The 22865-nt window shown below is 33.4% G+C and overlaps 4 protein-coding genes and 1 long non-coding RNA gene across 9 annotated transcripts in view; 4 read left to right on the top strand and 1 right to left on the bottom strand.

Moving 5' to 3' along the window:
* The window catches only part of LOC123527658 (uncharacterized), a 29373-nt gene that overhangs the window by 5685 nt on the left and 823 nt on the right, over nucleotides 1-22865 (bottom strand). Inside the window, exons 2-5 of the mRNA XM_045307266.2 lie at nucleotides 7238-7453; nucleotides 6016-6201; nucleotides 2355-2489; nucleotides 1888-1983 (exon numbers count right to left, since the gene is read on the bottom strand). Coding sequence (XP_045163201.2) covers nucleotides 1888-1983; nucleotides 2355-2489; nucleotides 6016-6201; nucleotides 7238-7436 — 616 coding nt within the window. The 5' untranslated portion in view covers nucleotides 7437-7453. The remainder of the gene's footprint in view (nucleotides 1-1887; nucleotides 1984-2354; nucleotides 2490-6015; nucleotides 6202-7237; nucleotides 7454-22865) is intronic.
* On the top strand, nucleotides 10525-19393 carry LOC123538934 (uncharacterized). Its single transcript, XM_053523859.1, has 2 exons — nucleotides 10525-11346; nucleotides 18956-19393. Exons 1-2 carry the CDS (start codon nucleotides 11226-11228, stop codon nucleotides 19210-19212), a joined length of 378 nt encoding a protein of 125 aa, XP_053379834.1. The 5' UTR covers nucleotides 10525-11225; the 3' UTR covers nucleotides 19213-19393.
* On the top strand, nucleotides 12696-15945 carry LOC123557383 (uncharacterized). 5 transcript variants are annotated; one of them, XR_006687617.2, is made up of 5 exons: nucleotides 12696-12752; nucleotides 13680-13743; nucleotides 14079-14379; nucleotides 14968-15104; nucleotides 15819-15945. It is a non-coding gene; the product is annotated as an uncharacterized LOC123557383 (long non-coding RNA). The 5 variants fall into 5 exon arrangements; XR_008367175.1 differs by lacking the exon at nucleotides 12696-12752 and adding an exon at nucleotides 12762-13205; XR_008367174.1 differs by lacking the exon at nucleotides 12696-12752 and adding an exon at nucleotides 12762-13254.
* LOC128548234 (uncharacterized) lies at nucleotides 19343-20083 on the top strand. Its single transcript, XM_053522703.1, has 3 exons — nucleotides 19343-19364; nucleotides 19526-19770; nucleotides 19901-20083. The coding sequence occupies exons 1-3, from the start codon at nucleotides 19343-19345 to the stop codon at nucleotides 20081-20083; spliced, it is 450 nt and encodes a 149-aa protein (XP_053378678.1).
* On the top strand, nucleotides 20192-22095 carry LOC123538933 (uncharacterized). Its single transcript, XM_053523846.1, has 3 exons — nucleotides 20192-20503; nucleotides 20713-21052; nucleotides 21303-22095. Exons 1-3 carry the CDS (start codon nucleotides 20378-20380, stop codon nucleotides 21911-21913), a joined length of 1077 nt encoding a protein of 358 aa, XP_053379821.1. The 5' UTR covers nucleotides 20192-20377; the 3' UTR covers nucleotides 21914-22095.

Here is a 22865-nt window from a genome sequence, read left to right as displayed (position 1 = left end):
TAGCTTTGTCTATAGAATCACTAAACCTCATGTATTATTATAAGCTCATTAACATGCTTAACACTTGCTCAATTATTTACCTAGTAAAAGAAGTATTTCCCCTTGATTTGGTAAAAAATAGGGATTTTTCCTGCATCTATTGATGGATCTTCATGAAACTTTACAAAAATGTAGATCACTACAGGACAGCATTGCATGTGCAATTTCCCTCAGGATCACTTCAGTAACCAAAGTTATTGCCATTTAATTGTTTTTCAATCCATAAATTCCTACGTAACAAGTAATCCATTGATAAATATTCATGAAATTTGACACAAGTGTAAATCACTTAGAGCAATGGTGCTTCCACATCTTTAATCAATTCTCAAGTTCTTGTTATTGATTCAAGATGCATATATTTCCACATAACAATGTAACCATTGAGTGAATAGAATTTTTTCTACAATGTAGATTTTGAAGAAACTTCTCACAGTTATAATAAAGATGTTGCATATTACTGTGAAATCATTTTTATTCGCGTAGGTCGAATTTTCGCGTATTTCGCGCTAGAACTGATGTGTGAATTTAAGACCGCGCTGTTATTATATTTTAATTAATTTATTTTTTCATTTATAAATTGAAGATGTGCGAATTAAAGCCCGCGTGAAACAGTCCTTTTTACGTTTGCTTGAAATTTCATGCCAGCGAATTTAAATGATTTCACAATATTTGGCATAGATTAAGTTTGTAGAGTTCTTTGTTATGTCAGTGAGTTACAGTTTAGTCTTTCAATTTCATATATTTTCTAAAGGAAATTTACAATTTTCTGCAAAATTATTCAGAATGTTAGAAAAATATATCTATTAATAGATGACATTGTATGGTTTGCTGTTACAGATTGTGTGCTGGAAAAAATGGCCTTACATCCAAAGGAGTGAAATTTGGAGAGTCATTCGCCTCTACTTAAGCCATCCTGGAATATGAAAAATAAGACTGCATGACAACATCCTGATCCTCGTGTTCAGATCTTTTGTGATTTCTTGTGAAGAGTCTTTGATTTTTCATAAAAATAAAAAATATATTAATATAATTTGATTTTTGCTTACTACTGAGTTTTTTCAGATTCAGCAGGTGCAGCCGATTTCCACTAGTTTCCACATATTTTCCTGCTATTGCCAGCTATTTGGTGGCATTTAGTGGAAAATAGGACTGCCACCATAGTGGCGTTTTGGTGAAATTTTGTCTGCTTACTGCCACCTGTTAGGTGGCGATTGGTGGAAGTAAGTGGCGTTTAGTGGAAAATATTTTTACACCATAATGGTGGCATTTTAGTGGTAATTTGTCTAAATACTCCACTTACTGCCACCATGAAGGTGGCTATTAGTGGAATTAAGTGGCAAACAAATTTTCCACCATAATGGTGGCATATTGGTGTAAAACTGTCTAAATACTCCACTTATTGCCACCTAAAGGTGTACACAAGTGGAAAGAGGTGGAATTTAGTGGAAAACGGGTTTGCCACTGTCCTGTTCATTTTTTCACCATTTTGGTGGCATTTTAGGTGGCATTTTGGTGGAAAATTGTCTAAATACTCCACCATTGAAAAGGGTGGCATTATAGTGGCAAATCTAGGGACGGGTATTCATAGATACCTTAATATCTCAAAATATAAAGTTGTGAGGATTAAAATAAAACATGTTTTATTCAGTCAACAAATTTGACAACTTGGTGAAAGATGCTTCTTTAGTGGCAAAAATTACACTACAGGTTATGTGATAAAAATTTTCTAATGCAATGAAACTTTATTTTACAATTATTTGTCAATGATTACATCCTAAATGGTTAAAGTATTGTAACATGGAAGTGGATGACTTCTGTAAGACTTTTGCAAGAAAAAGTACAACTTACGAGGGGGAAGCAATAAATCTGAGAGTTGCCATATACGTATTTTCAGTGATCCCTTGGCTGCATGGTACTCCACTGACAGGTGAATGTAACCTAGAACTGTAGATACATCACAACCATCAAAATATTTGTTTCCAATAGCAACATGTAAGAGATGATCAAGTATCAATAGAAAGTGATCATGAGTAGATAATGTTAAAAAACTGCTGCAGCTTGCTTGTATTTTCCTTAAACCTGGACTACATTTATATATGTTAGGATATACCTTAATGACCTTTCTAGTGACTTTTTTTCAACTAGCAACTTGATTATAAAGCACACTTAAAAGTTACTCTTTGTGGAACTGTAAATTTATTTTTTTTTACTTGTTCATCTTTATATTTTTAGCCAGAAATCAAAGTAATTATATTAATTCAATTTGGCCAGAAGGAACTGCACAGTGCACACATATTACAACAATTGAAACATACCTGGACCATTCTCTTGCTGTGAAATGATGGAAGATCTACGACTTGTTGATACTGATGATGTCTGATCATGTGACGTGTCAGTTGAGATACCTTCGTCATTATCATCATCTGGGTTTAGCATCAAATCTCTCATCTCTGTAAAATCAGGAAGCTTTCTAATTTCAACAAACTGATAAGATAAAGTGACATCAACCAGCATTTAGTCAAAACTATCCAAACAATCACCAGCATTCAGTCAAAACTATCCAAACAATTGCCAGCATTCAGTCAAAACTATCCAAACAATCACCAGCATTCAGTCAAAACTATCCAAACAATCACCAGCATTCAGTGAAATTATCCAAACAATCCCCAGCATTCAGTGAAACTATCCAAACAATCACCAACATTCAGTCAAAACTATCCAAACAATCACCAGCATTCAGTCGAATTATCCAAACAATCACCAGCATTTAGTAATAATAACCAAACAATCACCAGCATTAAGTGAAATTATCGAAACAATCACCAGCATTCTGTCAAACTATCAAAACAATAACCAGCATTCAGTGAAAGTATCCAAACCATCACCAGCATTCAGTCAAATTATCTAAATATCCACCAGCATTTAGTCATAATAACCAAACAATCACCAGCATTCAGTAAAATTATCCAAACAATCACCAGCATTTTGTCAAACTAGCCGTACAATCACCAGCATTCAGTCAAATTATCCAAACAATCACCAGCATTTAGTCAAATTATCGTAACAATCACCAGCATTTAGTCATAATAACCAAACAATCACCAGCATTCAGTAAAACTATCCAAACAATCACCAGTATTCAGTCATAATAACCAAACAATCACCAGCATTCTGTCAAATTATCCAAACAATCACCAGGATTCAGTCAAATTATCCAAACAATCACCAGCGTTCAGTGAAACTATCCAAACAATCACCAGCATTCAGTCAAATTATCCATTGGCAAACAATCACCAGCATTTAGTCATAATAACCAAACAATCACCAGCATTCTGTCAAATTATCCAAACAATCACCAGGATTCAGTCAAATTATCCAAACAATCACCAGCGTTCAGTGAAACTATCCAAACAATCACCAGCATTCAGTCAAATTATCCATTGGCAAACAATCACCAGCATTTAGTCATAATAACCAAACAATCACCAGCATTCTGTCAAATTATCCAAACAATCACCAGTATTCAGTCACAATTATCCAAACAATCACCAGCATTTAGTCATAAACCAAACAATCACCAGCATTTAGTCAAAATAACCAAACAATCACCAGCAGTCAGTGAAACTATCCAAACAATCACCAGCATTTAGTCATAATAACCAAACAATAACCAGCATTCAGTCAAATTATCCTAACAATCACCAGCACTAAGTCATTATAACCAAACAATAACCAGCATTCAGTGAAACTATCCAAACAATCACCAGCATTTAGTCATAATAACCAAACAATCACCAGCATTAAGTCAAAATATCCAAACAATCACCAGTATTCAGTCAAAACTATCCACTGGCAAACAATCACCAGCATTTAGTCATAATAACCAAACAATCACCAGCATTCTGTCAAACTATCCAAACAATCACCAGAATTCAGTCAAATTATCCAAACATTCACCAGCATTTAGTCATTATAACCAAACAATCACCAGCATTTAGTGAAACTATCCAAACAATCACCAGCATCCAGTCAAATTATCCAAACAATCACCAGTATTCAGTCAAAACTATCCACACAATCACCAGCATCTAGTCATAATAACCAAACAATCACCAGCATTCAGTCAAACATCCAAACAATCACCAGCATTAAGTCAAATTATCCAAACAATCACCAGTATTCAGTCAAAACTATCCAAACGGTCACCAGCATTTAGTCATAATAACCAAACAATTACCAGCATTCAGTCAAAATATCCAAACAATCACCAGCATTTAGTCAAACTATCCAAACAATCACCAGCATTTAGTCAAACTATCCAAACAATCACCAGCATTTAGTCAAACTATCCAAACAATCACCAGCATTTAGTCAAACTATCCAAACAATCACCATAATCACAGGTGGGCCAAGCTGTGTAAGACAGCAATGAAATGGATATGAAGAAGAGGTTCATGATCAAAGTTTATAACAAGAGCTGTCAGTAAGACAGCCAAGCTCGACTATTCGAAATATTGTCACAGAAGCAGGAAATTATTACCCAAAATGTTAAATATCGAAAGAGTTTTAAGTTCGAAACGGGACATAATTTGACCAAAATGCATATCAGAGTTATGGGACTTGATGCTATCAACTAGTTTAATAACCCCGAAGAAACATGTTAAGTTTCAATTCCATATCTGCATTAGTTTTGGAGATAGTAACTTGCATGTAAAACTTTAACCGGAATTTTCTAAGTCCAAAAGGGGGCATAATTTGCTCAAAATACATGTTAAGAGTTATGGAACTTGACCCAGTGAGGTTGGTAACTGACCTAGAAAAAGAATAAATAAGTTTCAAAGCTATATGCCTTTTGGTAATAGCTGTATGTACTTGCACGCAAAACTTTAACCAGGATTTTCTAAGTCCAAAAGGGGGCATAATTTGCCCAAAATACATGTCAGAGTTATGGGACTTGATTCTATCAACTAGTTTTATAACCCGAGACCATGTGTAGTTTCAATTTAATATCTGCATTAGTTTTGGAGATAGTAACTTGCATGTAAAACTTAACAGGATTTTCTAAGTCCAAAAGGGGGCATAATTTGCTCCAAATACATGTCAGAGTTATGGGACTTGACCCAATGAGGTAGGTAATTGATCTAGAAAAAGAAAAAATAAGTTTCAAATCAATATGCCTTTTAGTAATAGCTGTATGTACTTGCACCCAATACTTTAACCAGGATTTTCTAAGTCCAAAAGGGGGCATAATTTGCTCAAAATACATGTCAGAGTTATGGGACTTGACCCAATGAGGTAGGTAATTGATCTAGAAAAAGAAAAAATAAGTTTCAAATCAATATGCCTTTTAGTAATAGCTGTATGTACTTGCACGCAAAACTTTATCCAGAATTTTCTAAGTCCAAAAGGGGGCATAATTTGGCCAAAATACATGTCAGAGTTATGGGACTTGACCCAGTGAGGTAGGTAATTGATCTAGAAAAAAAAAAATAAGTTTCAAATCTATATGCCTTTTAGTAATAGCTGTATGTACTTGCACGCAAAACTTTAACCAAAATTTTCTAAGTACAAAAGGGGGCATAATTTGGCTAAAATGAAGGTCAGAGTTATGGGACTTGGTGCTTTCAACTAGTTTTATAACCCCGAAGACACATGTGAAGTTTCAATTCAATATCTGCATTAGTTTTGGAGATAGTAACTTGCATGTAAAACTTTAACCAGAATTTTCTGAGTCCAAAAGGGGGCATAATTTGCTCAAAATACATGTTAGAGTTATGGAACTTGACCCAGTGAGGTTGGTAATTGACCTAGAAAAAGAATAAATAAGTTTCAAAGCTATATGCCTTTAAATGATAGCTGTATGTACTTGCATGCAAAAACTTAACCAAGGTGTGACGCCGACGCCGACGCCAGGGTGAGTAGAATAGCTAGACTATTCTTCGAATAGTCGAGGTAAAAATATAATACATGGCTTACTAAGTCTCTCAAGTATTTTTCGTCCCCCTGGAGTGACAACGTCGAGGCAATCTTTCCCATCATCATCTTTGATATCATATCTAGCTCCAGCATCTACCAGCAATTTAAGGCAGTCAACATATCCATTCTCAGCTGCATAATGTGTTGCTGTCCGACCCCTTTGGAAATCAGTCTTGTTAGGGTCACCTGATTAACAAATATTCAGTGAACTAAGAAATTTCAATCATTTTTCCCTTCCCAATTGTTTTAGGACATCAGCAAATCTATTTGTGATTTGGCATCTATTCCATGAAATATTTCAATATTTCTAAATGTGAACATTCAACTTATAACACATTACATCTTTATATTTTTTTAATTCAAAGGAATTAGCCAAGTTCATGTAAAAATAATATAGCTTTCCATTCTACATAGTTTAACTTTTCTCTTTCAAAATTGATACTTCTAGTGCAACCATAATTATTTAATGACAATATCTAATATATCATTCAAACAAGTAGTAGCAAACTGTGGTTAATCAAATTCTCTTTTAGTCTGAGCATGTCCTGATGAGCATAATGGGATATTAAGAGTTTTATAGCTCTAAAACTTTTGGTACTACTTTACCAGCCTTGGGTAATTTTTTTTACTGCATAGCAGGAAAGATAAAAGGTCAAGGATTCAGAAAGTAATTGCATTAGTCTCATTCAAAATGAGGAATTGGCACAGGAGGGCTTTGTAATATTTTATGATAACTGAAATGAGTTATGAAAGTTTAAGCAATAACTCAAATGGGTTATAAAGTGCGATAACTTGAAACAGTTACACCGCTGACTGTTGACAGAATAACAAATTCTTTAACCCTTACCATGCTGGACACAATTGGTTTTGCCTTTGCGACCAGTGTAGATCATGATCAGCTTGCACATCTGTGCAGTCTGATCATGATCTGCACTGTTCGCTATTCAGCCAGTATCATTTTGGTAAGCACCCCTTTTTACAGTTAATGGTACTGTCCAAATTGGAAGATGGACAATTTCATTATAGAAATTTAGCAGGATAAGGGTTAATTTATATCAGTTAAAACCAGCCATTTCCTTATGTTTAAACAGAAAAGTCATTTAAAACATGGTTAAGTTGATTTAATGTTAATTTTTCACTGCTGCAACATCAAAATATACAAATTTCTATACAAAACTATGTTGAAAAACTTCATATGATGTTAGATATAGTATCTTTATACCTTTCTTCTGCAACAATAATCGTAGAATTTCTTTATCTCCATTGTATGCTGCTTCATGAAGGGGACTCCACATGTAAACCCCTATAAGATTTGGATCATATCCCTGCTGGAGTGCTACCCTAACATCCTCTATCTGTGAGAACCGTACCGCCTCATGGAGTTTTGTGTCAATCTGCACTGGACCATCAAGGCTACCCATTGCATGTTTCTCACGCACTGTAATCATAAAATGAAAATATCTTTCAACAAGAGGGTCATGATGACCCTGGATCGCTCACCTGAGTAATATGAGCCACATGTTTCAAATGGCAAGCTGATGCTAAAATATTAAGAAAGGTAGGTCAGTAAGTCACATTCATGGTTACTGAAAGTCAGTTTTAAGATTGGTGTGTAAAACTGTACATGTCATCCAAATTTCAAGGCTGTATCTTAAAAAACAAGAAAGTAGGTCAAGGTCTCAGTCAAGTGATCCCTAATCGTTGGGGTCATCAGGTAATTATAATTAAACAGTCTAGGAAATATGATCTGAAAATTTTTGAAGTATTTTTTCCTGTAAAACTCATAATTATAACAAATGAACCCCCTGGGCGGGACGGGGCCTCTTTTCACCCCAGGGACATAATTTGAACAAACTTGCTAGAGATCCACCAGGCAATGCTACATACCAATTATCAAAGGCCTAGACAAAAAGATCTTTTTTTTTTTCCCTATATAAGCCTATGTTAAACTTGGTACCCCAGACAGGGCCTCTTTTCACCCCAGGAACATAATTTGAACAATTTTGGTAGAGAAACACTAGGAAAGGCAACATACCAAATATCAAAAGCCTAGGCCTTGCAGTTTTAGGCAAGAAGATTTTTAAAGTTTTTTTCTAATATATTAAGTCTTTGTAAAACTTGAGACCCCTCTCCTCCGAGCAGGGCCTCTTTTCATCCCTGGGGCATAATTTGAACAATTTTGGTAGAGGACCACAAGATAATGCTACATACAAAATATCAAAGGCCTAGGTCTTGTGGTTTTAGACAAGAACAATTTTTTAAGTTTTTCCCTATATAAGTCTATGTAAAACTTGTGACCCCCAGGGCTGGGCCTCTTTTCACCCCAGGGGCACAATTTGAACAATCTTCATAGAGGACCATAAGATGATGTAAAATGCCAAATATCAAGGCTCTATGCCTTGCGGTTTTGGACAAGAAGATTTTTAAAGGTTTTCCTTTCGGTTGCCATGGCAACCAGAGTTCTGCATGGAATTAAATTCTTTAAATAATTTTGAAAGGGGACCAACCATGGATCATTCCTGTAAAGTTTCGTGTAATTCTGCCCAAAGGTTTAAAAGAAGAAGATTTTTTAGAAAATGTTGACGGATGGACGACGGACGACACACGACAGACAATAAGCGGTCACAAAAGCTCACCATGAGCCTTTGGCTCAGGTGAGCTAAAAAAGGACAGAAACAAGTCTACTGGACACTATGATTTCCAACACATTGCAATCTGTCTGTTTAGTGTTAAGGAGGTAGGTTACCTTGTTACAAGGGTAAATTCAAATTAGTTGAACCGCAGCATTTTTTTGTATTTCGTGTAATATGAAGTTTTAACTGCTACAGTCTCAATTTCGTTTGTCTCTGTCTCTTCAAGTTCAATTTTTATCCAGGTTTGAAGAACATGACCCTTCAAAGTTATTTCATATTGAAAGAAGAAGGAAAATACGGATATTTAACACTTTTCAGTGTATTTTAGTTTCATTGATATCCGTATAAGTCTGCATAATTGATAATTTTACTGGCATGCACGTTAGCTTTCTAATATAAACTTAAAATGTATATGTCGCGGGGCTCGTGTTTCCATGGTAACGCATTTCCTCTCATTTTTTTAACAACTATGTATAAAATAGGGGTTTTCGACGGCTTCAGTGCCATTCTGTTAATTACCAACATGGAATATTTGGGTAATATTATTAGCAAAATACCAAGCACTTTACATGGTACCCTAGTTTTCTTTAAGTTTAAAGTAACCATGGCAACAGAGATGTTTAAAATAGCTTATTTCTTGCTTTTTGTCGTAATTTCTTATAAAAAATATTGAATAAGATTATCTTTCTAGTTAATATAGCTTTAAAACATTTTATTTCTAACGTAAGTTATATTTTCGTGTTATTTGCATTTATTCAAACAAATTTCACAGCTTAGAATATTTACAGCAGTACCCCTCGTTTGGCATTTTTCGTGGAAAAATCGTTCAGGATACTGCTATTATTCTCATGGATATTGTTGAAATGAAAATAAAAAGTCGAAGCTGTGTTTCTTAAATAGACCAGTGTCAACGCTTTTGAATTTTACATTTAGATACAAAGGTCACGAGCTTCGTTTCCATGGTAACATCAATTCAATTCAAGAAACCACAATTTTCTACTGAAATTTGAACAATTTTAGATCTTAGTTTTAGTATATAAGTAACAAATTATCAACGGAACCTGAAAAATAGGTATAATGAATCAAACTGCTAAATTTTTTATTTGAAAATGGCCGTAACAAGTAACCTTTCACCCAGCTATATACCAAATAACATTGGTTACCATAATCCATTTTCTTACATTCCGCATAACATTTCAATATAACTACATAAAAGAAGCAAAATATTGATTATTATTCAGAGCAAAAGACTCAAAGAAAATATTTCAGCAAATAATGGTTATTTGAATATAGTTAAAATAAAGAAAATGCACAGAATTACGTACTTTCAAGATAAAATCTAATATTTTTGCGCGGTAACTGACACGTAACGTCATGACGTCATTTTAAGGCAACATTGTTTTGAAGCGTTTCTGCAGCAATTTATTGATTATTTCTGCATTATTAAACCATAAAGCATCAGATCGAAAACTTAATCAAAAAGTTGAAAAAGGGGCATGAAAAAAAACAAAATAGAGTTATTGAACTTTTGCACATGCAGAGTGAATAAGTGTGTGAAGTTTTAATCCATTCTCACATGGGGTTACTGAGATACCTGAGCTTACATACAAAAGCTTAACCAAGTAGGGATGCTGTCAAAGATGCCAGCACATGGTCGAGTCCATGCAGTTAATATTTAGCTCTACCTATATATTTTTCGAATAGTGAAGCTAAAAATAAGTTTGACAGAGAAGATACTAAGCATAGATAAATATTGAGCCTCATCTTGATATGGTGGGGTGGGTTGGGGGGTAGCAAGACGTTTTGACCCCTAATAAAATAAGATGACACCTTGACCCCTTGACACTTTGACCCCTATTTTCAATTTTTTCATAGTGACACTTTGACCCCTAATAATATTTTTTTTTTATTTGCCTGGTTAAGTGAAAAATTTGCATGTTATATGTCAATGTGCAGTGTTTATTGTTAGCTTTTATAGTTTTTGTTGAATATTGACAGATATTCTGGCTCAAATATTTAACATTATTTTAGTGTTTTAAAAGGAACAGACATCAGAAAATAATACAGTTTTAATCACATTATTTGAAGATTTTGACATCAAACGACACATCAAAGAATATGTAAAAAAGCGATAATGATATAATGGTAAGTATAAATGCTGTATTAAAATATAGAATGACTTTGAATCAAAGAAATCATTGATTTCAATTTTATGTAAGTGGGCTAATTTGCAAGTAATTATAAGATAATCCCATTGATCAATTCTTTCTTAATTGTTGGTGTCCCTTAATTTGCTAATTGAATATTATATATCATTATGATTAATTAAATCACTTTGATGTTTGATATCGTAAAATTAACTTTCTTATGTAAGAAGTTATTTCATTGGTTTTTTATTGTTTCTCAGAATATAACTCAATTGTTAAAAAGGTTTCAATTGGTCCCATAGAAAAACTGAGTAACTAAGTTTTATGATAAATTGCAAAATTTTACTAAATATGTTATTCTTACAACTTTGTATGTTATTGGAATATATTATCTGTGAGTGTGATTATTGTGATTTATAATATTGTGATAATGTCGGACAGTGACAGTGACTCTGATTTGTGTGTTAGTTGTAGTGTAGAAGTAACAGAGAATCAGGATGGTATTTCCTGTGATGAGTGTGAAAGATGGACTCATAGGACATGTCAGTCAGGTAAGTGTAAAATGTTAGCTCTATATCTTTATATTACCATTGTTATATTAATATCTAACTGAGTCAAATTGATATTGTATTTTGTAAATTCATTTGTATATCTGGACTGCATTGTCTAATTAATGTTCTGTTTACTCATAATAAATTGAATCTGACTTATTCATTTGAACTGTTTATCGGAATTAAACATATTTGGCTATGTTTGGTAAGATTTTGGAATGAATGCAATTATTTTCCACTATGCTATAAATATTATACATGTTGCATTAAAAATATCAATGATAAATTATGCAAAAATTATTTTATAAGATTTACTAAGTATAATAGTATTGTAGTTATTGCAGTCAGAATAGATAGAATATCAAGGATGTGTTTGTTGATTGATTAATATAAATGAATATATATTTTGTGGAGTGTAAAATTCACTAATAAGATTTGAGCAATTAAAGTCTAACACTTGTTATAATAGCATTTTGTTTCACGTTTATCAATTTTTTCAATGTATTTTCAAAAAAAAATGATATTTCAATATTAATCTAATTTCAAATATAAAAATATTCAAAAATAACTTCAATTACAATTATTCTTTAAACAGATTATGAAATTTATCTATCATTTAATTTATTCTTTAAAGGCATACTTGAACTCCATCAATAGGGTGGTGATTGGATTAAAAATTTACTGTGGTGTGATAATTGGATTACACTGCACTATAAACTGAAGTGTGCCCCTAATTACTCTAATCTAGGTACAATACAATAAACCTGTGTCCTTTAAGTGTTACCTAATGGGGTCTCACCTTCACAACATGCAATTAGTTTTAAGGATATCAGGCTAATATTTAATGAAAATTCCTTAAAATCAAAATGTTTTTTATCTAAGTTGAATATATGTAAAAGTTTGAAGATAGTGAATTAACTTTATAGAAAATGTGAGCTAAACAGTAATGTGATTAAATTAACCATAATAATTCAATAACCTTACACACATTTTTATATCGATACAACTTCTTTGATACAGCACGAGTGCAATTTTAAAAATGTTACCCTATTATTGATGTACTATAATGCATATATCCTTCCCATTCTCGATTATTGTTGTACTATTTGGGGAAAAGATACAAAATGTTACATAAATAAAGTGCAAGTAATACAAAAAAGAGCGGCCAAGATTATACTTAACAGACCGATAAAGTCACCTACATTAGAACTTTTTAATGATCTAAAATGGCTTAAATTAAGAACAGGGTAAAATATCACAAATCTATGCATAACATGGTACCGATCTACATGACTTAGCGATAGGAAATAGGCGCTTCCGCATAATCGGTATGTGTCGCGCACTAAACTGTTTACGTATGCACCGGTTAACAAAATCGATGTGTTCCGGCACTCCCAGTCAGAAAGGTAAGTTTTATTTCTCAAAATATTCTGTTAAGTACTATTTGTCAACGTATAAACACATGTTCAGTCCAAACTTACGATATCAAAGATTGAATTTAACCCGGATTTTTTAGTGAAACCATTTGAAATCATTGATTTTAAAGGTGGGTAGTTCTGTTCTGTCATTCTCTATTCATAACTTGTGTTTACACGAATCTTCAAACTGTGCATATTTATGTGGGTTTCATTGGTGAACCAGTGGCGCATGGAAGCTAAATATACTATAAATGGCAGTTGGTAAGTGGGAATGGTCAATTATTTATGGTTTGTTTTTGGTTTGCAAAATAATCAAAATGTTAGTTTGACAGACGACAACAACAACAACTCGTTATAGTTTGTTTCAAGACATATAGAAAATAGAATAAAAGAATCATTTTGATTTTGTTTGATGATACAAACTGGAGCATATTATGATCTGTTTGTTGGATGATTTTAACATAATGTTTTAACTGAAAATTGTTTTATGGTACTAGAAAAGGGTATTGCAGTTTTTCCTTGAGTACCTATACTTTCGGATAAAATTTATTTCGGATGTAATATTTGGCTACTGTAGTATTATGTTTTTTCTTATGTTTAAAAAAATGAGACATGCTGGGCAGTTTTCCTGATTTTATTTTGTTATAAGTTATACATTAAAATAATGTATGTGTCATTAGGATAAAAATAGAGCTGCATTTGGCAACATAGTAAAGATTGAACGATTTTTTTTTTGAGATACCAAGGAGACGCCCCGGTACATCCCGGAACTAAGGGCTGGATACACAACCGGTAGGGGGCACATGAGTCTAACGACTAGAGTCTCCGAAAGGAGGTACATCAGATAGATACACAATGGAGTGTTTCATATGATAAATTACGTTTTAATTTTATTAATTACTTTGTATATTTCAGAAGCTGTGTGTTCACTGTTGGCACATTGAATGATTGGATAAATAATGCTCTATTGGATAAATACGTAAGAAAATAACATTTCAATATTTAAGGCAAATGATTTATACATTTGAAAGGATATGTAAATTCAAACTATTTTAGAGAATTTATAAATGACTGCCTCCTTTGTAAAACAAGATTTTATTTTTATTTTTAAACTGATTATTACTGTTATACTCAACAGTTAACATAAGAGAATAAAAAATACATGTGATATCAATGTCTATTTGCGTTTGACCTCCTTTTAAACTGCCATTTTACTAACTTAAATATGGACGTTAAAAAAATAAAACGGTGGATAGGTAGTTTTAGGTAATAAGGGTCTTAAGTTTTAGATATGAAGATAAAACTATATTTCAGGTAAAGTTCATTGGACAGCTGTGATTGTGGTGTGGACAGCTAAGATTGTGTTTTGGACAGCTGAGATTGTGACTTGGACAGCTGAGATTGTGGTGTGGACAGCTGAGATTGGTGTGGACAGCTGAGATTGTGGTGTTGACATCTGAAATTGTGATTTGGACAGCTGAGATTGTGACTTGGACAGCTGAGATTGTGCTGTGGACAGCTAAAATTGTGGTGTGGAATAATGATATTGTGGTGTTGACAACATATTGTGGTGTGCACATGTGATATTGTGGTGTGATGGTTTAAAGTAGCAAAGGTATAAAGCATGTATTATATTATTACATTCATTATAGTTTGACTATACAAAGGAGAGCTTTTATACTTACCCTGAATTTAGCAACACTTAAATCTTCTGCAAAGTACTCTGAGTTCTGTGAAAGTTACCGATGTCAATTGACTCAGTTGTAATGATTATTTGAAAATTGAATATTTAAAAACATAACACAGGAATTAGCTTTAACTTACTCCAGAAACAACAGTGTTAAACATTCCTGTCTGATGTCTCTCATATGACAAAACTATCTTTTAAAAGTAAATTTCAAAATTTAGTACTGTACATTTCAAGAGTAGAATTATTAACTGAAAATGAAATATATGGCTAACCAAATAAAATGCCAAAGATCTAAAACAAATGAATATTCCATACTAATTATGTTAAGAAAGGATAACTTATAATTTCATTAAATATGTACACAATGTCAGTTTCAGTACAGTTGGTTTTTAAGTCCACATGTGCTAACTTATACAGGGACATTTTTTTTTCAATCTGAATAAATTATAGGATAGATTGTTTTAGATAAGAAGGGTGTTAGGTTTTAGGTATGTAGATAAAACTTTATTTCAGGTAAAGAACGTTTGACAGCTTAGATTTTGGTGTGGACAGCTGATATTGTGGTGTGGACAGCTGAGATTGTCATGTGGACTACTTATATTGTGGCTTGCAGAGCTGATATTGTGGTGTGATGGTTTAAAGTACTAAAGGTATGAAGCATGTATTATATTATTACATTTCATTATAGTTTGACTATACAAAGAAAAGCTTTATACTCACCCTGACTTCAACAACACTTAAATCTTATAAAAAGTACTCAGAGTTCTGTACAAGTCACCGATGTAATTTGACTCAGTCATAGTACTTACTTGATAATTAATTATTTAAAGACATGGCACAGGAATAAGCAGTAACCTGAACCTGAAACAACAGTGTTAAACTTTTCTGTCTGATATTATAAACTGATAAGACAGATTATCATGTAAAGGTAAATTTAAAATAAGCAATAGAATTAAGTGCAATTTAAATATAAGGCTGACTCAAGAGAATGATAAAGATCTGAAACAAATCAATTTTGTATACTAAAGAAAGGATAGCAATTAAAACAATTTACAGTGTCGTTTCAGTATAGTTGGTTTTTAAGTCTACAACTGTTGTATATTGACAAAATTAACAAAAATTGACAAAAGTCTGGTCAGGATCCATGCTGTTTGCTTTCAAAGCCTATTGCAATTAGAGAAACTGTTGAACAGCATGGATCCTGACCAGACTGTGCAGGCTGGTCTGGATCCATGCTGGTCGCTAACGCATTATGTTCGTTTTATCGTGGTGCGGTTCATTAATAGAAAATCAATTTTTGTTAATTATTTTTGTATATATTTGGTGCTTATTTATTTAGTAAATGTTAATATATTCAATTTCAGATTTATTCCTTACTACCTTCCTGTCAACTATATCTTCCACAGCATGATTTAATCTAGTCCCAATCATTGACTCTGGTTACCTCACCAGACGGTCCGTCCACAGAGTCACAAGCAACAGATACTAAAAACTCGGCAAAGTACATGTACTTCAGTCTTCCAGAGGATATTGTTAACAATGATGATTTGATGTAAAAAAGAAAATGTATTTGAATAGCTATATTTCTCTTGTGTCACTTGGGTGTCAAAGGTCATTTTAGAGATTGTCCGGGCTGTAACTTTGTAACGCATAAACGGGCTTAAATGTTTGCCTCAGCTAGACAGTGTTGTGTTGAACTCCCAGTCCTTTTGACCGCTGGTGGGCTCGACATGTTTCCTGTGGGCATTTAGTTTATATTGCATATACTTCAAGTAGATACACATTTTAGAATACCAGTAGATAACCAAATAAGAAAGAAAACATTTTTTTATTTTACATAATAGCAAAATCTGGAAAATTTTAACTTCAATTTTCACTGTTATATTATTATATAATCACTTATGATGAGTATGAATGCAATATAGACACTGTAGACAATTAATCCCGCATTTTTATTCATATGAAGATACAATATCTTGTTATCTATTATTGTCAATCATTGGTATGTAAGATTTTTGCCATAGGTTTGAATAGCTGACAAGCATGGTAGAAATTATTATTAACCATTAACGGGCTAAATTTCTATAATTAACTTGTCCATCTTTCAATATGGACAGTATCATTAAATGAAAGGGATGGTTACCAAAACATACTGACTGAATGCAAACAGTGAAGATCTTGATCAGGCTATACGGATGTGCAGGCTGATCATGATCTACACTGTTCACAAAGGCAGAATCAATCGTGTCCAGCATGATAAGGGTTAAATCCGTTGTTTTTACTGCCTCCTTTTTTGGCTCATTATTGTACAAGTACATATACAGCATTGCTTTTCTTACCATGTAATAATGCATATGATTGCTTTTCAAAATAACGAAGCTTTTTCTCCTCTCTCACCATACTTTAAATAAGTTCAGTTTTAGAAAGTGTTTTGGGGCAAATTATATTCAAATCAATGTAGTCAATGAATGTGTGCAATTTCAGGTGAATGGCTCAAGCAGTTTTATATCAAATTATATAGTTAATTTTGTCCCCTGTGCATCCTAGAAAGTGTGACATTTTATATGAAGGGTAGTTTTCAACTGTGTTTTATTTTTTCAAACCAAGCATTATTGTAACAGCTTTAATTATTTATGAAAGTCAAACTCTGCACATTTAAAGGAAAATACTTTTTTTCATAAACTACATTTTATTCTTACCAATGTGTCAAATCTTGTGATGGAACCCCCTTCACAAATAAATATGAAAACAATTCTAAATTTAAATGTTGATCACTTCAATTTCATAACCCTATTGCTTTTCTTATGTCCTAATGTTTTACAAGATCTTAATATTTTCAGCTATGAAGATCCAATTAGTATGATTTTTTGTTTGATAAATCAATTTAGCAGAACCTTGATGAATGTCTATACACCCCAAAATGTCCACTTTGCACCATTTTAGTTGTTAAGTGTCAGATATATTTTGAGCCGCGCCATGAGAAAACCAACATGGTGGCTTTACGACCAACATAGATCCAGACCAGCCTGCGCATCCACACAGTCTGGTCAGGATCCATGCTGTTCGCTAACAGTTTCTCTAATTGCAGTAGGTTTTGAAAGCAAACAGCATGGATCCTGACCTGACTGAGCAGATGCGCAGGCTGGTCTGGATCCATGTGGTCCCAAAGCCACTATGTTGGTTTTCTCATGGCGCGGCTCATTTTATTTTTTAAATAGAATATTATTTTACTTTACTTTTTCCTTGAAAGGGAGTTACAATTGATATTAAAGCAGCTTTTGACTTCACATGTAAAGGATTGTTAAACATTCACAAAGCCAAAGCTGTGCATCCTTTTTTAACATTCATAAATTACCTTAGCATTACAGTAATATGTACTGGCAGTTCTATGTTCTGAGCAATGTGTACACACAATGGTTAGGCAATACTTGACGATTTAGAATTATGTAAAAACCCTGGAAAATTTATAATTCATTCTTTGCTTTTTTGCCAAAGTTGTCGAGTTTCAAGTTAAAAAGTTACTAATACTACTTCTTAAGCTGTTAATTTTACATCCATATGTTAATGGCCGCTAGTGAATATTGTGTAGTTGAAAGAATTTTAATTACTACTGATTTATAGTATAAATATTTTTGGCTGCAATTTGTCCCCTGTGTATCTTCTCAGTAACATTATAAATATGTATGTATTTTACTATTCCACAACATACATCATGTGCCCTGACCTGCCATATTTGGTTAAATCAAGCTTTTATTGTTTTAATCATCGTTTATTTTAAGATTTACACTGATATTGAATATTTTTACTGAATTCTGTGTATGACAGAATATTTATGCTGAACCCTTTATATAACATAAGGTTTTTTATACTGTATTCTGTATATAGCAACATTATTTGTTTGTAAACATTATTGCACATAAAATATCAAAAGCATTAAAATGTTTTAAGCTGTCAAAAATTGCTTTTAACTATTCCATTTCTATATTCAAACACAAAAATGGACTATAGCAAGACCAAGAGGTCATTTGGGTTCAAATTATGTTAAGGTTACTTCCCTTTGCAAAAAACTGTAAAGCAAGCTAGAGTTGCAGTTCTTTCTTAATCACAGGAATGTTTTGTTAGAAGATAATTCGCAATAAAATATTAATTCAATTATGATAGATTGTAAATATATTTTGCTGTTTTAAGTATACTGAAGGACTTCCAAACATATTTCTATATTTTCTAATCTTTAATTCTGCAGTTGAAAAAATATTGTTCTATCTCTACATGACTGAAATATTAAGTGTTATTATTATCATATTATTATTATAATATCATATTATTATAATTATTATAATTATATACGAATCTTTTTACTGTTTTGTCTAAAAATTATAAAAGAATTAATTAATTTATATTCACATATCAAATATATTAGAAATAATATACGAGTTTTGTTAAGGTTAAATTAAACTAGCAAGTTGCAAACAAACATATTTCAGTTCTTTGATTGTTACAGAAATCTCCAGAGTTCAGTACCGCAGAGCAAATCGACTTGGTCAGGAGCTAGCGTTTACTTGTCACCTATGTAAGCAGAATAGCAGCGACGCCACTCCACCGGGGGCCTTCAACCTGAGTCTGAGTATGGGTACTTCTGCAGACTTTTCTGCTGAACCAGTCGCCGACAGTACCACCAACGAATCGGTTGATGAAGAACCGTTTGACATCACTCGTGGAGATGCCCAAACATCACTTCACATACAGAACCGTGAGTGATTATTACAGTTTATGTATAATTTACATTATATCTGAATAGTTAAATAACTGAAGACTTTATTGAATCAGGCATCCGTTAAGAATATTCTTTCAACTTTTTAATGCCAGTGACATAAAGGAACAAATTCAAATGGCATCACCAAAAGTCAAAGGTAAGAACACTAAAGAGAGATATTTTCTCTTACAGTTTATGTATAATTTACATTATATCTGATGGCATCACCAAAAGTCAAGGGTAAGAACTCTAAAGAGAGATATTTTCTATTTACATTATATCTGAATAGTTAAATAACTGAAGACTTTATTGAATCAGACAGTTCAAATGGCATCACCAAAAGACAAGGTAAGAACTCAGCAGAGAGATATTTTTTCCTCTTAAAGATTACATGCTATGACATTTCTTCAATTCGCAGGAATCTCAATGGTGACGAAGACGAGCCCATGTCCACTACAGTGTTAGAGGACCCAACCGAGATTCTCTATACCGTGGTCGAGGAGGGTACACTCCAGAAGGGGAAGAAGCTTGTCTCTTCAGATGGCTTCGCCTACCTGGTTAAGGTGAGATATTAATTTTGTTTATCATATTCCATTCTCGTAAAAGATAAATCAGCAACTGAAAATGTACATCTATTGTTACTTAAAAATTATAAAGTATTACAACAAAATGTTATGATGCTATTATTTACAGAGGCGTACAGCTCGTGCCGTTCAGTGGAGGTGTAATCAGCGACGTAAAGGTAACATCTGCTACGCATCTGTAAGACAGGAGGGTGACGTCTTCAGTCCCGGAACAATGGCGCACAACCATCCAGCCGACCCATTGATGCGCCAGAAAGTCGAGTTGAGACGTGATGTAAGCATACATACTTAAATGAATTTGTCACTATATCTGTCATGTATTCACCAGTAAGACTCGTGTCTTTCTAATCTAATGACTATACTATATAAGATTATATCCTTTTAAGAACCCACATTACAATATCCATGGAAGAAGAATTATATTATACGCAGTATTTTGTCATAAGTAACAGTAATTTTTCACTTTTTACATGGACAAGCTTTATCATTTCAAAAAAAGCAATAGATAAATGTTTTATATTAACAGTTGAAGCGTGAGGCAGTCCGTGACGTACATGGTCCAACCGGTGGTTTCGTAGATACTCAGATGCTACAACAGTTCCCTGATCGTCGCCAGAGAGGGGACCTACCAAAACAGGCCTCCTTGATACGTGTGATGAACCGGGCACGTGAGAACATCCGCCCGAAGGAGCCCAAGACTCTAGATTTTGAGGTATGTAATAATGATATTATGTCATTTATATAAAATTATATGCATTTTTATTATTATAAATATTTAAAAATAAAATATCAAGTTGTTCAGGAATCTTTCCTCTTCACTGAGTCTTTACTACACATATTCTTAAAATTGAAAGTGTATTGTTAAGGTTAACTACTTAATTCTACCACGTACTTTGCATTTTTCATGTATGTCTATTTCAGGTTAACACTGAGTTTCTGGAAGACGAGTTCCTCGTTGGTGATGTTCAAGTTGGTGAAGAGCGTCATCTGATGTTCGCGACCAGTGAGCAGCTCCAGCTCCTACAGCGTTCCCGCAAATGGTACCTCGATGGGACATTCAAGGTCGTCCGTAAACCATTTACCCAGCTCTGGTCTATCCACGCGTTTGTCCGAGAGGGGGAGTGCACCAAGCAGGTCCCACTTCTGTTTGTCCTGATGTCACGCCGGCGCAAACAAGATTACATAGCAATCCTGACCAAGATCCTGGATATCCTTCCAGAGGCTCCTGCTGTTGAGGCGTTCTGTATGGATTTTGAAATTGGTATGAAATGTTTTGCATAAAATTATGTATTTTTATTTTGTAAACTAAATGACCAAATGAAAAAAGTAAGGTAACCAATGATACATTAACGACATCTCAATATTTGATTATACAATATATAGATACTGAACAATAAAGAGTTATATAAGTAAATCTATTAATGTATTAAAAGTGTTGGTTTACAATGAATATGGTTTAGACGTAAACATATGTATCGTGTGTTATGTCTAATTTATCTGATCAATTTCAGGTTTGTGGCAGGCTCTTCGGGAGGTCTTCCCAGGTACATCTCTACATGGGTGTGCTTTCCACTGGGCTCAGTCCATCATTCGTCATGTGAAGGAGCATGGTCTCGCCAAAACTTACCAGGACAGGACAACCGTTCACCAGCTGATAAGCAAGCTACTTGCTCTTCCTTTTCTACCAGGTCGGGACATCGAGAGAGCGTTCCAACGTCTGAGGGACCGGGCCATGACCAGCTCGCAGCCAGTGCGGGATCTTTTCCAATACGTCTGGGACCAGTGGTTGTGCTCAAGTGTGTGGACGGTCGATGAGTGGAGTGTCTACAAGCAGCCTGTACGCACAAACAACGACTGTGAGGGTTGGCACCGGCGCCTCAACCAGAAAGCTGGACGCAGCACGCTGCCATTCTACGTGCTAGTTCCACTTCTTCATCAGGAAGGAAAGTTGGTTTCAATCACTGTTGCTCTTGTGTCTCAGCAGGCAGTGATAAAGAACCGCCGCCAAGTGTATGTGTCAATGGACAGTCGTATTGGCGATCTTTGGGACAAATACGATGACCATGACATTGTGTGCGAAGACTTTCTTGCACAGGTTGGTGAGATCTATGGCCGTATGTAAATCCTCAATTAAATTGAAAAAACAGTGCCAGTGACTGACCATTATCAAGTAAATAGTGTACAAAGTGTATTATATTTTATGTGATGTATTTTTCTTATTTGTGTCTTTGTTGTCTTCTGTTTGATTTGTATGTTTTACAGTCTTCTGTCTTTTGTATAATGTTTATATATTTATGTTGTGTTGTTTATTTCATGTAAATAGTGTACAAAGTGTATTTAGATGTATTTTTCTTATTTGTGTCTTTGTTGTCTTTTGTTTGATTTGTATGTTTTACAGTATTCTGTCTTTTGTATAATGTTTATATATTTATGTTGTCTATTTCATGTAAATAGTGTACAAAGTGTATTTATTCAATGTATTTTATGTTTTAAGTGATGTATTTTTCTTATTTGTGTCTTTGTTGTCTTTTGTTTGATTTGTATGTTTTACAGTATTCTGTCTTTTGTATAATGTTTATATATTTATGTTGTCTATTTCATGTAAATAGTGTACAAAGTGTATTTATTCAATGTATTTTATGTTTTAAGTGATGTATTTTTCTTATTTGTGTCTTTGTTGTCTTTTGTTTGATTTGTATGTTTTACAGTATTCTGTCTTTTGTATAATGTTTTATATTTATGTTTTCTGTTCCATGTACATAGTTTAGCGTTACTTGTATTTATTTATAAAAATAAAGTAGAATACCAGTAAATGAGAAGTTTCGAACAGAGAGTTATTTTTTATTTCAATTAATAAATGAATTTATTTATATCTAATTACTAACAGGATTAGTAATTTCATCTAAATAATTGCTTAGACACCTGCAAACGTTTGTGAAACATCATTGTTAATAATACCAACACGAGTAAACCAACACTCATAATTTAAAACCATACTTTGTAACCTACTCATAGCCTAGAACTTGTCCATTTACAGCTTTTATCAATGACTTGCATGCACATTAACAAATTAA

Source organism: Mercenaria mercenaria, chromosome 14 (assembly GCF_021730395.1).
Source record: "Mercenaria mercenaria strain notata chromosome 14, MADL_Memer_1, whole genome shotgun sequence".
Classification (NCBI taxonomy): Eukaryota; Metazoa; Mollusca; class Bivalvia; order Venerida; family Veneridae; genus Mercenaria; species Mercenaria mercenaria.
Note: the sequence above shows the minus strand (reverse complement) of the source record. Positions and strands in the feature narration are given on the sequence as shown.

What these genes read in the sequence shown, in the direction of transcription:
- LOC123538934 (XM_053523859.1), top strand. Translation starts at nt 11,226, where the DNA reads ATGTCGGACAGTGACAGTGACTCTGATTTGTGTGTTAGTTGTAGTGTA. An exon ending in TCATAGGACATGTCAGTCAG is followed by an intron (nt 11,347 to 18,955) that starts GTAAGTGTAAAA and finishes TGATTGTTACAG; the next exon opens with AAATCTCCAGAGTTCAGTAC.
- LOC128548234 (XM_053522703.1), top strand. Translation starts at nt 19,343, where the DNA reads ATGGCATCACCAAAAGTCAAAG. An exon ending in GGCATCACCAAAAGTCAAAG is followed by an intron (nt 19,365 to 19,525) that starts GTAAGAACACTA and finishes TTATTGAATCAG; the next exon opens with ACAGTTCAAATGGCATCACC. An exon ending in GCTTCGCCTACCTGGTTAAG is followed by an intron (nt 19,771 to 19,900) that starts GTGAGATATTAA and finishes TATTATTTACAG; the next exon opens with AGGCGTACAGCTCGTGCCGT.
- LOC123538933 (XM_053523846.1), top strand. Translation starts at nt 20,378, where the DNA reads ATGCTACAACAGTTCCCTGATCGTCGCCAGAGAGGGGACCTACCAAAA. An exon ending in CCAAGACTCTAGATTTTGAG is followed by an intron (nt 20,504 to 20,712) that starts GTATGTAATAAT and finishes TGTCTATTTCAG; the next exon opens with GTTAACACTGAGTTTCTGGA. An exon ending in CTGTATGGATTTTGAAATTG is followed by an intron (nt 21,053 to 21,302) that starts GTATGAAATGTT and finishes GATCAATTTCAG; the next exon opens with GTTTGTGGCAGGCTCTTCGG.